At 28.9% G+C, this 14,923-nt stretch overlaps 1 protein-coding gene across 1 annotated transcript in view; it reads left to right on the top strand.

Moving 5' to 3' along the window:
- Positions 1-2,103: 2,103 nt before the first annotated feature.
- Positions 2,104-14,923, top strand: part of LOC124356922 (cGMP-dependent 3',5'-cyclic phosphodiesterase-like) — a 44,409-nt gene continuing 31,589 nt past the window's right edge. The window contains exons 1-5 of the mRNA XM_046808223.1: positions 2,104-2,297; positions 5,554-5,717; positions 8,381-8,497; positions 9,476-9,708; positions 13,306-13,415. Coding sequence (XP_046664179.1) covers positions 5,568-5,717; positions 8,381-8,497; positions 9,476-9,708; positions 13,306-13,415 — 610 coding nt within the window. The 5' untranslated portion in view covers positions 2,104-2,297; positions 5,554-5,567. The remainder of the gene's footprint in view (positions 2,298-5,553; positions 5,718-8,380; positions 8,498-9,475; positions 9,709-13,305; positions 13,416-14,923) is intronic.

The raw sequence follows: 14,923 nt of genomic DNA on the forward strand, positions 1-14,923 counted from the left end.
AATCATGATAGTTAATAAACTCAATATTGACTATAACTTCACATTTCACTACAACTAAAAAATTTATGGTTGCCTGTATAAAGTCGGTTTTACGGGCGAAGATTTTACGTGACAACGTCTTTTTCTCGGTAGAATATTTATTGATATGAATATTATTAAATTGCACAATAGGAACAAGGAATTGAATGAAAATAAGAATTGCACAAATTTTAACTATAGAAATATATTTTGTTTACTAAAACATTGTACATAATTTGAAATTAATTAAAATTTGTTATTGTAAATGGTAAAGTTGAATAAAACATTTACTAAAATTGGAATTTGAAATTCTTGCTAAACACAGTTAAATTCTAACTCCGCGCGTGGTGATTGGTCGGTTTAGTTCGTTTGTTTGGTCGCACTGTTATGACAGGTTAGAGGTTATAATTTGTTATTTTAAATGTTTGACTAGCAATACGCGCTGTTTCTTCTCAATCGACTGAATTACGATTGATTGCAGAGTGATTTAAACTAATAATTTACTTAACACTATCAACATTTGTCAATAGTATGACATAACCTATAAACTCAGTTTCTCAACTTTTGTGTCAATGACGAATCTAAGCACTCCACATTTTCACGAATAAACATAGTTATCTGCTTTATCCCGTGCGGCGGACCCACAGTTATCTGCTTTATCCCGTGCGGATCCCGTGCGGCGGACCCACTGGACGGGCATCGTAACGTTACCGGGCGTTACACTTTTTCATGAGTGACTCCGAGCCGCAACCTAATTTAAGACGTTGTCACGTCAAAATAAAAATATAAGCGAAAATAACAACTAACCATAATAAGTGAGATAAAAGAAACTTTTAGTTTGTTAGTAACATGTATAAATGCCTGTTTTCCTCAACTAAAAGCAAAAAGGCTGCAGTTATAAAGTATTATTAAATGTGTAACAGTGTGATTAACTTTCCATTTCTAAAAGTCTTGCTGTTCTTTAAACTGTCATTATTATTTGTATGTTATTACTATTTATGGCATTTATTATTATTTGTATTTCATAAATCTTTAGTTCTAAGTTTTGCTTATCAGGAAAATAATACTCTACATTAATTTTGACTAAGTTTAAGGAAAATGATAGGACATATTGTAATCTATAACATTTGCTGGTTCCATGGCAGTACCGGTACACAATAAATCGGTCCTACTTTCTAGTATTTTCTTTTATAATTTGATGTATAGGTACGTCGGATTTGAAGTATTCTACTGCAGTTCTCCAAGGTTCTGAAATTTTATTCAATCCATCATTTTATTTAAGGTGGAACAAAATAACTACAAACATAGACTTTAATGTTCTCAACCCAAGTAATATATGGACACTATCAATATCGTGCGTCACAATACCTCACTCTTTCGGGTGTTAAATTATTTTTTAATGTTTCACAACATTTATTATTCTTACAAAATTTGATATCTGGGAATAACAAAAGTCAGTTCAATATACAAACAGGATTTGCAATAAGTTACTTAAGCCATAAACAGTGAGCTTTGATACTTAGTTTTCTTTTGCGTTCTCACATAACAAATTATCCATGATTTAAGAATTACTGTCATTTTACTATGACATGCCAATAATTTTAATTCATTAATTTACACTTCACAAGTTATGAGCATAGTATGGTGTGTTGCAATGAAATTGCAGTTTTCTTTAATAAATAAGTATGCTTACTTTTGTAATTCAAGGCTGGTTTTCACGTCAGCCAGAAAAAGTGTTGGAACTTCTTTTTACTTTAAAAACCTTTTGTAAGTTGTACTTTACATAGCCTCAGTCAATCCTTTTACATTAAAAATTCAATATTTCCAAAGTTACTAAGTCATGGATTTTGTGGTTTTAACAAAGGCTTTGATTAAGAACCAGTAAAATAGTCCAGTAGTACCTGGTGAACACTCTAAAAAAATATAAGTGTAATATATTTTTCGTATATGATAATAATCCGACAAAGTTTTAAACATGTTATCAAGAAAGCATAGTCCATCTGATACACTTATTTCAAAGGGATTATAGAAGAAAACAGGCAACAGCTGTTTCAAATCAAAACAAGTAGAAAACACTTCGGTTCCTCAATCGTAGTTCGTTTATTTATTTACTAGTTAAGTCTCATGACATGATCTTGAACAGTTATGCGATTTGTTGTGAATGTTTAACTCCAATAATTAAAGTATCCATATTTCTCATTGAAAATTTTGCAACTTTCTTTATAGTTTTTTGAACATCTACTGTAAACATTTAGGAGGAAATTGTTCTTTATATTCCGGTGGGTTGTTTGTTTTGCTGATAGCTCTAATATTCTCCTTTAGTAAATTCTCTAGTTCTGATTCCAGAATAGATAATTATTGTTTAGATCAATAAGCTGCAAATTCTGTACTTTACAAAAGAAAATTATATTTGTTCACTTTAATTTAAGTTACTTGGTACAGTTATTCTTTAACTAAGTCTCTACCTAACATTACATATTGTATTTTCCAACTATTCTGTTCTAAAAATGTAATTATTCATGTTTACTTATTGTTATAATATTTATATATAGTGCTAAATGAAGTTGTTATGCACACAGCTTATTTTTCATCTGATTTATTAATGTTGTATGCAGAAAAGTATTGCTATCACATTCGTTTTTGAAATATCTTACACATTTTATCTGGTAGCCTATCCTATTTTGTACATTTTCTGTGAACAATGTCCATTAACCATTGTGATTAGATAGTTTTTAGAAACGAAATTTCTCTTACTTGTTGTGTTGAGAAGATATTTATGATACAAAACATAGCTAGACTATGTGGGCAATTTTAGATAGTACAAATTTGAAGTATCATCATATTTCTTCTCCAGTTCAAAATTGGTATGCATGTTTACATGTAAAACACAAGATCAAGTTAATTTGTGAGGCCAATCAGACCAAATAGGTGGAACATTAGTGCAAAAACAGTTTTCTACACAACTTACTCTAGCTGCATTGTAGTTGGAAGAATCCAATTCAAAATATTGATGAATGATCTATGATGAAATCAATGTCAACTGAGAATAATTTGCCATGCTAGAGGCAAAATCATTTTCTTAATACTGTTTTATACACTTTGTTTCATTTTCATGCTAAGATTTGTAGAAGAGTAATATCGATGTTTGGAGATACACAACAGGACCTCAGTTCAATATTTGTCAAGAGCAAGATACTTCTAGTTGAAGCCAGAATCATAATTTTCTTATTCAGTTGATCAATATCCTTTCTTTTTGATTACCTTGTAAATTGAAGACCACTGTTTCGGTCTGTTGCTTTCAGTTATCGTGGTATGATACTTAAATTCTCAACCTTCAAGATAGGGTTTTTCAAATAGGAAAAAAATGGATTTCATCCGGCTTATCATAAGAATAGCTAAACGATCAGCTTAACTCTGTAGGATTAAGGATTTTGTTTGTTCATCTGACATATCCTTTTTTGAAGTATTTTGTTCCCACGTGATAACAGTACACATCTGGGCTTACGTACACAATTAAAGATTACAGCCATGTTTCTTGTGTATGTGGGTCTTTGTGAGGGCTTTACATATAATGATAATATTTACCCAATAAGAAAATTCAATGACATTTCATATTTGTACTTTGAGTCCTAAGTAGCATATTGCTAACTTTGTTTTCTTCAACATAATCTTGATTGCGGACATCGATTTGCTGAGCAGGTTCGCTACTTTGGTTTTGTTCCAGAGATTTGTTTTAAAAAAACCAACATTTAATTCTGAATGCATTCAACAATACAACCTAGTGCATAAGTGAAATAATTTGGAACATGATATACAATGTGTAATTATTTTGGACAGTTTGTGTTATAATTTCATCATTATATTATCCTGTTTTAACATGAATTGATCAACTTTCAAAAGAATGTTTTTAAAATGTATGATAAAAGTACTACCTAATATATATGTATATATATATATATATATATATATATATATATATATATAATTTATATATAGCAAGACTTTTAGAAATAATAACTGACAGAAAAAAATACTCAAACAAATTGAAAATTGGAACAGAAATTGACTTTTTAAATATCTTTGCTAGGTTTTCTGCCCAGCTCAGTATATTATTTAATTTATTGCAGCCATTCAAATTCAAACAATTTTCAATTTTGTTATGAAGCTAGAGAGAAAAGAAATTGAAAGTGTTTTTTCTGGAATACTTATAACATTCCTCGACTTTTTCTGAGATACTGAGTGTACATAAAACCCATGAGAATAAATTAATAATATAAATTAATAATACAACTAATGTAATAACATCTACTACTAAGCCTGAATGACTATTTTTAATGGTTTTGGGGCTAAAGTAAAGTAAAGTAAAATACAGATGTCTTATTTTACCAGGTGAAGTTAGGGCTAAGGAGCCCTCTCTAACACAACCTGATAGAGTATGTTAAGCGGTCCCGGTGTTTATATTGATTAAGTAGTAATCATCGATACTTAATATTCATTTATCAAATACTATCAACGTATCTATAGTCATAATACCAATCATATTTAGAATTAAAATATTTAATATAAAACATACTGACAATCTCATAGTATAGGAGCTATAACGATCAAACCTAACAATTATAACTAGAAATACGAAAAACTCATAAATAATAACTAAGTGATAACAACATAACAAACATTTATAACAGAAAAAATAAAATATGTTTGTGTTTTCCCTGGGTAGCAATGGTTAACCGCCTTCAAGAAGTTGTTGAAAGAATCCTCTATAGAAAACCGTACTTCTCTTCTTTACAAATACTCACATGATAGGTAAATAATTTTTTAATCTTCGTTTCATGGTTCTTCACAAGTTTTCGATTGCGTTATTGTCTATAAAAGACAATTCGTTAATAGAAACAAGATAAGACAATGAAAAAGTGTTTAAAGTTGATACATTAGTTATTGTTCAAAACTCAGTATCGGTTCATTATATCGAAGAATGAATGTAGTTATAATGAAGTAATATTGTTTTTCAATGTTGATATAAAAACCCCGCTTATCGTACTCTACCCTTTTTTGGCTATTGACTGAATAAATTTAAATTCTGGGCAGCCTAGTGAACAATGTGTTTTAGCCAATATTAGCACTGGCCTTTTATGGAATAAATGTTGACAATATAGCATTATTTAACCCTTTGATGTTCAAATTACACAATACAAAAAAAATTATCAATAATTTTGTTTATTTTTATGGTTAATTAATACTTATTGTTTCTTTGAATATCTTTCCTCATAGATTTAAAATTTTATTTTTGCATTTAAATACAACAAAGGAAATGTGTTCATTTGTGTCCCAACAAATTTGAAAAGGGATCTAATAAGATAAGATACACAAGGTTATAATCATTAAATGTTTGCATTAAGTCATCATTTATATCCTGTCTCAATTATGTGTTTTGTATTCAATGTAAACATAAAAATTATTTATGTTATGATTGTTGATTTTTAAATAAATGTATTAAATATAAAGTTTGTATTATTTTCTCTCAACTTCCAGTACTGACTTACACGATGAATGAAGCAGATGATAATGTGTTAGCTTCTACTTTGAGGTGTTCAGATTTCTCACTGAAAGTTAGCAACCCTTGCAAACTGCTCGAGCTTTACACGTCACTTGTTGATTTGAATGTGGTTGAACTTCAAAAGAAGATAAATAAATATGTAAGTTACAAATTTTTCCTTACAGATTAAGAGTTTGTTAAAAGTAATCAACTGATCTTTCTAAACATTATTTTATGACAGCACAACTATATGTGTAATTAATTTAACTAATATTATAAATTTGTTTGCATTTATTGTCTGGAAAGCAGATAGGAAACTTGATAGTAACAAAACTTATGGCTGAGCACAAAGTTAATCCAGATAAGAAAATTATAAGTTTTAGATCAAATACACTTTTAACTGTGTATACACTTTAGCTAATATTAAGTATGCATTGCTTGGATAGTACTGTAATGCAGACATGAAAGACAGAGTTATTATCTAACTTTTACTATAAATTTAATGACTGTTATAAAACCCATCTTAGTCGTCTTTAAACTGAAGTAGGTTCTCAGACCTGTGTATGTATGTATATTATATATTATAGATAATATATATATTTATTTCCTTGATCAGGGAATCAAGGCAAAATCAATTATGGTACAAAAATACTAATACCAGAGTAAATTACAATGGACATAAATATACACTTTTTTATGTATTTTCTTTATCGTGGTAAGAAGGCAAAATCAATGTTAGCATTGGAAATGTAATTAACTTGAACTAGAAGTGCTCATACCCATGGAAAACCTACAAAATGGTGTGTAAAACCACGGGTAATTGCTAGTAAACATATATAATATGGTAGTATATACATTAATAATAAATATATAATATTATTATATAATAGACAGAATGATAATATAGTATATATAATTATATTATTATTATTATTATTATTGTATGTTTATTTAACACTCTTGAGTACCGTTCTGAGTGTGATCAGATCACTGGAGTCGCATTACGTTTTGCAATAATCTTTTGTTAAATTGTGGCTAAAATAGATTTGTATTAGTTAATTTTAGTTAAAAAGATAAAACCATAGTACTTATTTGGTTATTATTAAATAATAATGGATTTTTTTTGGGTATTAACTGTCAAACCTGCAATTTCTAAATAACTTATGATTTTATACTGTTGCAACCCATCTATTAGAATTGGTTGGATGAAAAGTAATGATATAATTACTTAAAGTCTTTAAGTGCTACGGTCTGATATGTTGGACTGTGTTGAACTAATCAAAACAACCATTGTCCAATCAAGGGCGGATCCAGTACTGGGTTTTGGGAAAACCACCTTGGTTTTAGTATGCCATTTTAATGTTGGTTTTTTAATCTATCAAGAGATCTTGTGTTTCCTTACAAAAAAAAAAAAAAAAATGTTTAGAAAGAAACTTACTCATACTTAAAAGTTTAGTTCATTCAAAAGTTTAGTTCATTCAGTTAGGTTAATTATATTTTGTTGTGGTTACAATATGAAAATTATTACGTTTGTATTAGAAAAAGGTCTTTTTTCAAAGTCTTGTAGAGAGCCATGGCCTCCATAGGATCCACCACTGAGTTTAATGTGTTAGATCTCTCACATTAATTCTTATAATTCATAACTTCTGACCCTCCAAATACAATAAGCGGCCTGTAACACAGCTGGCTGTACAGTATATTTTAAATATAGGCTGCATGTATAAAAAAGTAAATTTTTTATAGCGCAAATAGTTTTTTGATCTATCAAGAGGGTCATAAAATAATTCCAATACCACTTATCTTGAATAATTTAAATTCATACATAAAGTACAGTACATAGTTCATATGTTTATACTGATACACAATTTTGAGATATAATAAACTGTTATCAGGAGTGTGTGTGTGTAGTATATATATACATATATATATATATAATATATATATATATATATATATATATATGCTAGTATTTAAAATGGTGTATATATATATATATATATATATATATATATATATATATATATATATATATACACCATATAATACTAGTTTTCGGTTTTCCATCAGTATTTACGTATATACAGTGCTGAATAATATAGGAGGTTAAATCAGTTTTATAAAATGAGAATATTTGGTCTATTTATGTACAACTTACACAGAGCTGAGAACTTTTAAGGGTCATCTTAGATAATTAAAAATTATATGTCAGGATAATTATACTTAAAAACATGTTGAATCAATAATTTGTTGATGCTTTTGTAATGTGATACAATAATTACAGTGTAGATAAGTCTTACTGAACACATACAATTTTGTATCTTTTCATTCATTACCTTTTAATGTTATAACATTACAACGTTTCATTATTGTTGGATAACTGATATAAATGTTGAGTTTTTGCACCATTTCACCTTCTGCTTAGTGCAGCAAATCTGGCACTGTCACAGTCATGACTCATGGATTCTGAAGTCCATGTCCATTTGAAGAGATAAAAATTGTCGGTGACAAAGACATAAATAACAAACTCTTTGATTTATGCTGACATTAGAGATTACAAAGGAGGTCTGTCTGGTTTACCCAAGCAATTCTGCGCAATCTAGATGAAGAGGTGTTCTAATTGGCTCATCAGGTGCACAGTTGAACGGAAGGTGAAATGGAGCAAAATACTCAATACTCACATTGAATCAATCCTTCTCAACATAGCTAAATAATTATGTGGATAATAAAATTGATCATAAATATACAACCGTTTTAATATAGAATTCTATAGGAAGTATTCAAAATGTGATACAAATAGTTACTATCACGGGTTTTTCTTTCTAGATAGAGGAAGAAACAAAAGTGAAATGTGCATTCTTTATATACTTGGACCAAACATCTCAAGATGGAATAATCCAAGTTGTTGGCAGCAAGGAGCTTGAGAAAGAGTTCCGATTTGTAGTAAGTTGTAATAAAGTGACCCATCCATAATTGCCAAAGTTGAAATACTATAACTGTACTATAATGTTAATTTTTAAAGTATAGTTGAGATCTATAGTTTAGGATTGTTCAAAATTATATATTTTTTACCAATATGGAACAAATATTTCACCCAAAAGATGACCTTTAACAAATTAATTCTTAATTTGTATTATGACATTACGTCATAACTAAGGTAACTGGGTCCCAGGTGATGTTTATTCAGTAGAGTAAATAATGTTCATATGTCACATCATCATCTGGGGCTCACAGGATTAACAAAAAAAGTAATAAAATTATAAATTTATTGTTACAATAAAATATAATATTATATGTGTAACAATAAAAAGTAATATTATATGTGTAGATGAGTGTGCAAAAGTATTGTGAAGCCCAAGTGCTAACACAGCCGAGACAATAATAATTCAACACCCTCAGGTAATATCTGTTTCACCTTAGTCCAGTCTGCATTAATCACTCACAATATAAAAATTTCGTTAAATACCTCAAATAGTAGAATCTGATCGCAAAATAATGGCAGAATAAGTTGTTGTCATGAGTAGCAAACCAATTTGTTATATTTCTATTCAAGTGAAATTAGCTTCCAAAAGGGTAAATCAAGGAATGTTTACGACTTGACTTTTCTGTTGATCTTGTATTATTTTCAGTTGGTATAAAGTTGCAATATTAGAAAACTATTAGAACCCCACTCGTTCATCGTCGTCCTCCCCCAAACAAATAGTCAGTTTCTTGTCTCATTTAACACATTGTAAAAACACTTTAATGTGAATGTTGAGTTCAGCTCTCTTTCACCTTTCATATAATGTAGCATCTGAAATGTGAGCTGATTTGAACATTCACATGAATCAACCCTTCAACCATAGCTACATTGTGTGAAACATGTTATTGTTTGATTTAATATTGTGATTTACATGTGCTGTGTTTGCAAATATTTTTCAGGTGACGGAGACAGTGTTAAAACAGTGTTTATTCACTCTTCAAGCAACAGCTATTGAGTTATCCCAGCTGGGAAGTGAACTGATGCGTGTCGTATGCTCTGACGGTCAACTGGACAACTTGTACTGTGTGCCCATCAATAACATCAGCAGGGGTCTGGTGCTGCTCTACTGCCTGGGCGGGTACACCCCTGGACTGGAGTATGACTACACATTACATGTTACTGAGTGTCTCAGGTAGGTTTGAACTGTATTTTTTGTATTCCAAATTTGTTTAAAAAAATATATATAAACACTTTTTTATGGGTTTGATAAATGTTTTTTTTATTTCATAATGTAAATGTGTTTTTTATCCTTAGTTTATTTAAAAAAATTCTTTAAACCCCTCAAGACTAGTCGCTTGTCATCTTTGTTTTTATCTCGTAGTAAACCAATGAGCAGTGTTTTAACTGAACAAATATTGTCGAGTTTCCACATGTTCCCAAGAATCCAAACTATACCTAAGCAACTTGTAAAATAGTCATGCGGCTCCTGTGAACTGGAGAAGGAGAAAGGCTCAAAAACTAACACTACACTTTTATTTTGTGTCAATGAGATTAATATTATGGAAAACATCAGTTCTTTCTGAGCTATTAAAAAAAAATTACAGATCTAGAGATTTATTTTACAGCTTTAAAAAAATTAGTTTCTAGCAGCCGCTTGCAGGTTTTAGCAGTCTGTTCATATTGTTTGGTGTTGTTGGTGTAACTGCAGACAGTGATGAAATGTGAGTTTAATGCCATGTCACTGTGGTCATCAATCACCTGTATTGCCAGCTGATAACATCCATTGAATTAATGATTGATATTGTTGTACACAAATGACTATATGTAAATAACAAAAAGTGATTTGATATACTGTTAATACAGTAACCGACCCTGTTAGTGCCAATGTCCATTTTTATCGATATCATTCACGATGTGTAAGAAGACTATTTAAATGAACATCTATAAAAAAATCACCAAAAATCAAAAGTACAACTTTTAACTTTATGTTTGCAATATTATTGTTTATGTATTAATTTCAGAATAATTTTTCCAAAAAAACACGTGGTATCATTTATTAGTCCAACATATACTGACCAAACAAAAGACTTACAGAATAACCAAATCTTAAAATATTGCAATAAAACTGTTTTTTGTAATCAAATGTAAAAAGTTTATTTCCTAGGTAGTTCAGTGATTAAAAAAAAACATTTATATACTACAATACATGTGAGTAAGAACTACAGCATCATCTACTGTGTGAGAATTGTTTTAACTGTGCATTTTATAAGTAAAATGAAAAAAATTATAAATACAATGTGAGTCAATTTTACTACTAATATATACATTTTTAATGAATCCGCAATAAAGTAAGTTTTTAATTAGTTAAAAATATATTTTTATGAAAAGAATAATAAATTATACCTATGTTTTGATCCAAGAGTAACAAAGTTATAACATTTAATGTGGGCGGCTGTAAAATAGAAAAGTTTGATCTAGCTATGGCTCTTCTTAAGTATAGGGCATACAGCTTGGCATTCACACAGAAAAATTACAGCACTGAAAGGGTTAACAAACTTTTTAGTTTTTTATGTGTTATGTAATGATATTTTACCAAATTATTTTCAAATAGAACATGTGAAATTTTTGGTACACTGTTTGTTTTACTGCAAACATTTTAAACCTTGTAGTGCTGGAGAATAATACAAATCTTTTCTGAAAAATGCTAGATCTTGTTCTCAACACACTGCTGCAAAATTCCAAGCCTATATCAGCGACTGTGTAACATTTTACTAAAACATCAATAAAATTAAAATTGTTTTAGATATGCTCTTAATTTTTTAAAAGATAAATTGAAACACTACATAACTTGTTTAATTGAAACATGCAAATACTGATAAATTATATAAAAAAAAACACACAAATGGTACTTAGCAAATAATTTTTGGAAATTTCCCGTTTCGTATGCAAAATAGCACTTTTTCCTCAAAACAACTGATACAACTATGTACAACAAATAAAACTGTACACATACATAAAAAACTATTGTATTATCCACAAACTGTAAAGATAACACTACTTTTTGTGTAAAACTATGTTTTCACTTTTTCTCCTAGGCCTAATCTAAAACTCATGAGATTCATACACACAGTTTATGAAATACATAGTCTATCACTGAGGTCTGAATAAGTGAACACTTGAATTAAAAGAATATATTTAGAAATAAAACTTAATTACAATGGAAAATAATGAACAAATCTTATATTTAGAGTCATTTAATTTTAAAAATAAAAATATTTACTTACAGTATATATGTTTTCAGTTTCACATGTGAAATAGCACTTTGAAAATAAAATTCCACTATAAAACACAATAAAAAAATAAGCTAAATATAAACATAAAAAGTTTTGATTAGTATATAAAAAAACTGTAAAAGTTGTTGATTTTTAGATATTTTTAATTTCTTGTCTTGTTTTACACCAAATTTTTAACTAAACATCTAATTAATTTTACAAAGTTGGTATAAACATTATTTATCTTGTAATTTAGTTTATTGTGATTGTTATCATCAACGTTATTATACGTAAAAAATGATTGCAGTAGAATTTTTACTTGTCTGAAAAAATTTGTTTCTACTCAATATTTTTTTTTGTTCCACTATGATTATAAATGAATATTTATGTAAAAGAACACAATGTTATGATCACTAGGACATAACATGTTGGGCTTGTATGTAAAGCTGTATTATTATTTATATTATTTGTTTGCCCAGCAAAAAAACATTGTATTTGAGACAATTATACATTTTTTATATTGTTGGTATATGTACAATTTTTACATAATGTATTGTAAGGTGTCATATTTTGTATCTTTTGGCAATTTTAATTTTTCCCAAAATATTTTAAAAATAAATAGGGCTTCTTTTGTAGTTTGTTGGATTAGATTTGTCCTTTAAGTCATAAGTTTTTAACAACTACCAGTTTTTGTAGTATTTTTTTGTACTTGAAAATATTTTATCGGGTTTTTATCAGGTTCAGCATAATTTAGCAATTAAAAATGTATAAGTTAAATATCACTTTGGATGTTTATTTTATGACAGTTTAAAAAACTTGATTGTCGAAAAAAATGGCCAGTATAGAAGCCACACATGTACAGTTCAAGGGGAATTATTTGAATAGGTTAAATTTGTGACTTTTCCCTAAAAACAACTACAATTTTAATAAAAATAGACAATATTTTAGACATGGAAAAGTTGAGAAATCTTTGTGTTAACGATGGTCAATGACTTAGCTGCTTTTAACATTACACTATTTGTAACAGACATTGCCTTGGAACTGTCCTGAATACATTGGCTTATGAAGAGCAAAAACGACTACAATTTTAATAAAAATAGACAATATTTTAGACATGGAAAAGTTGAGAAATCTTTGTGTTATCGATGGTCAATGACTTAGCTGCTTTTAACATTACACTATTTGTAACAGACATTGCATTGGAACTGTCCTGAATACATTGGCTTATGAAGAGCAAAAACGACTACAATTTTAATAAAAATAGACAATATTTTAGACATGGAAAAGTTGAGAAATCTTTGTGTTAACGAGGGTCAATGACAGCTGCTTTTAACATTACACTATTTGTAACAGACATTGCCTTGGAACTGTCCTGAATACATTGGCTTATGAAGAGCAAAAACGACTACAATTTTAATAAAAATAGACAATATTTTAGACATGGAAAAGTTGAGAAATCTTTGTGTTAACGATGGTCAATGACTTAGCTGCTTTTAACATTACACTATTTGTAACAGACATTGCCTTGGAACTGTCCTGAATACATTGGCTTATGAAGAGCAAAAACGACTTCATTTACGGTGTTATTCATTGCTGAAAGGTGCTCGAAATCTTATAACACATTTAGGTAAGTTCTTATCTCTTTGAATTTTCAAAATAATAGTTTTTTTACATACTAACTGGAAAATTTTGATAATATAACCATTTTCACTTATTGTAATAAGTATTATACAGTATTAGTAAACAATTATGTTCAAAACAAAGAAAGTTTTATTTGTTTTTTATTGTATACACGCAAATAATATTGTGCATAATTTAAATTTTATGTATATGGTCTATATTTATTGTTCAAATATAAAGTATACTTGAATGAGATCAGTTAATTTTAGTACAATTCATATACAATTTTAAAACGTTCCTTCATTAGTTTTTGCTTTACACAACATGTTCTGATATTGATGTAGTAGGTCTTTTTAAATGTTTTGATTTTTACAGTTTAAATATATAACCTTTATTAATCTTCATCTGATATAATTGAAAATAAAAATGGGGTGGGATACAAGAAGCCCAAAGCTTTGAGATAATTCAGTGTTTGTAACCACTCCCTACTGAGGATATTAATGTTGTTTTCTCCCCAGACTACTTACCCCCTGGAGAGCAGGCACCTCAGGGGGTACATGATATCCTCAGCAGGGGGCTTTCGGTTGTTAGCTAATGATGTTTCTTAATAGCTTCATATTATCTCTTTACACAATGTAACAACAAAATTAATGCATTTAAGAGTCATTTCTGATTCATCTTAATTTTAAATGAAGAAAGTTTAATTAATCTAAAAATATTAATATAGTTATCGTATAAAAATTAACTTGGGAGCATTATTAAATAAATTTCAAAGTAAACATTAAAAACATAATTAAATTGTATCATTCACACCAGAACAACGGCTATGCAGCATTGAGTATATTTTCTTTGCTTAGACATACATTATGGGACAATCCAATAAAAAGAAGAAGCCTTATATGAATAAACCCTATCTCTCCATTGTATACTTGAGTGTTATTGGCTTCCTTGCACATTATGTGATGTTTTAACTATAGATACCGTATTTAATTCAACGATAATTATAAATCAAAATACAATATTTCTACAAATTTTTACATTGAAAATTTTAAGTATTGTTTATATAAAACATGAACTATTTTCATGCTTTAAAAATTATTGCAGTTTTTTTAAATAAGAATATTAAAAATAAATTTTATCAGGGTGGCCATTCAACCCGTTATAAGCTGGGAATCTTCCTGTAGAAGCGGGAAAATATCAAAAACAATGTTTCTCTCTTTAAGAGCTTATGAAATCAAAAATTAATTTTAACATGAAATCAAGAAATAATTTGGCAGCTCCTTGAATCAAGAGTTGATTAATCCCAAACATCACATTTTTTGCAATGTGGTCCGTGAAACTGTGAATGAAGATCAAGAACGTTTGAATAATAATGTCGCTGAATTGTAAACGCATTAGCAGCACATTTTAAGTCGATCGACCAGTCGTCTCAGTTTAGTTTGTTAACGATTGCTCCTCACACACGTTCCGAAAGGTCACATATTATATAGGTTAAAGCAAAGAAAGTGAGGTTAT

The sequence above is a fragment of the Homalodisca vitripennis genome, chromosome 3, assembly GCF_021130785.1.
Source record: "Homalodisca vitripennis isolate AUS2020 chromosome 3, UT_GWSS_2.1, whole genome shotgun sequence".
In the NCBI taxonomy this organism is placed as follows: domain Eukaryota; kingdom Metazoa; phylum Arthropoda; class Insecta; order Hemiptera; family Cicadellidae; genus Homalodisca; species Homalodisca vitripennis.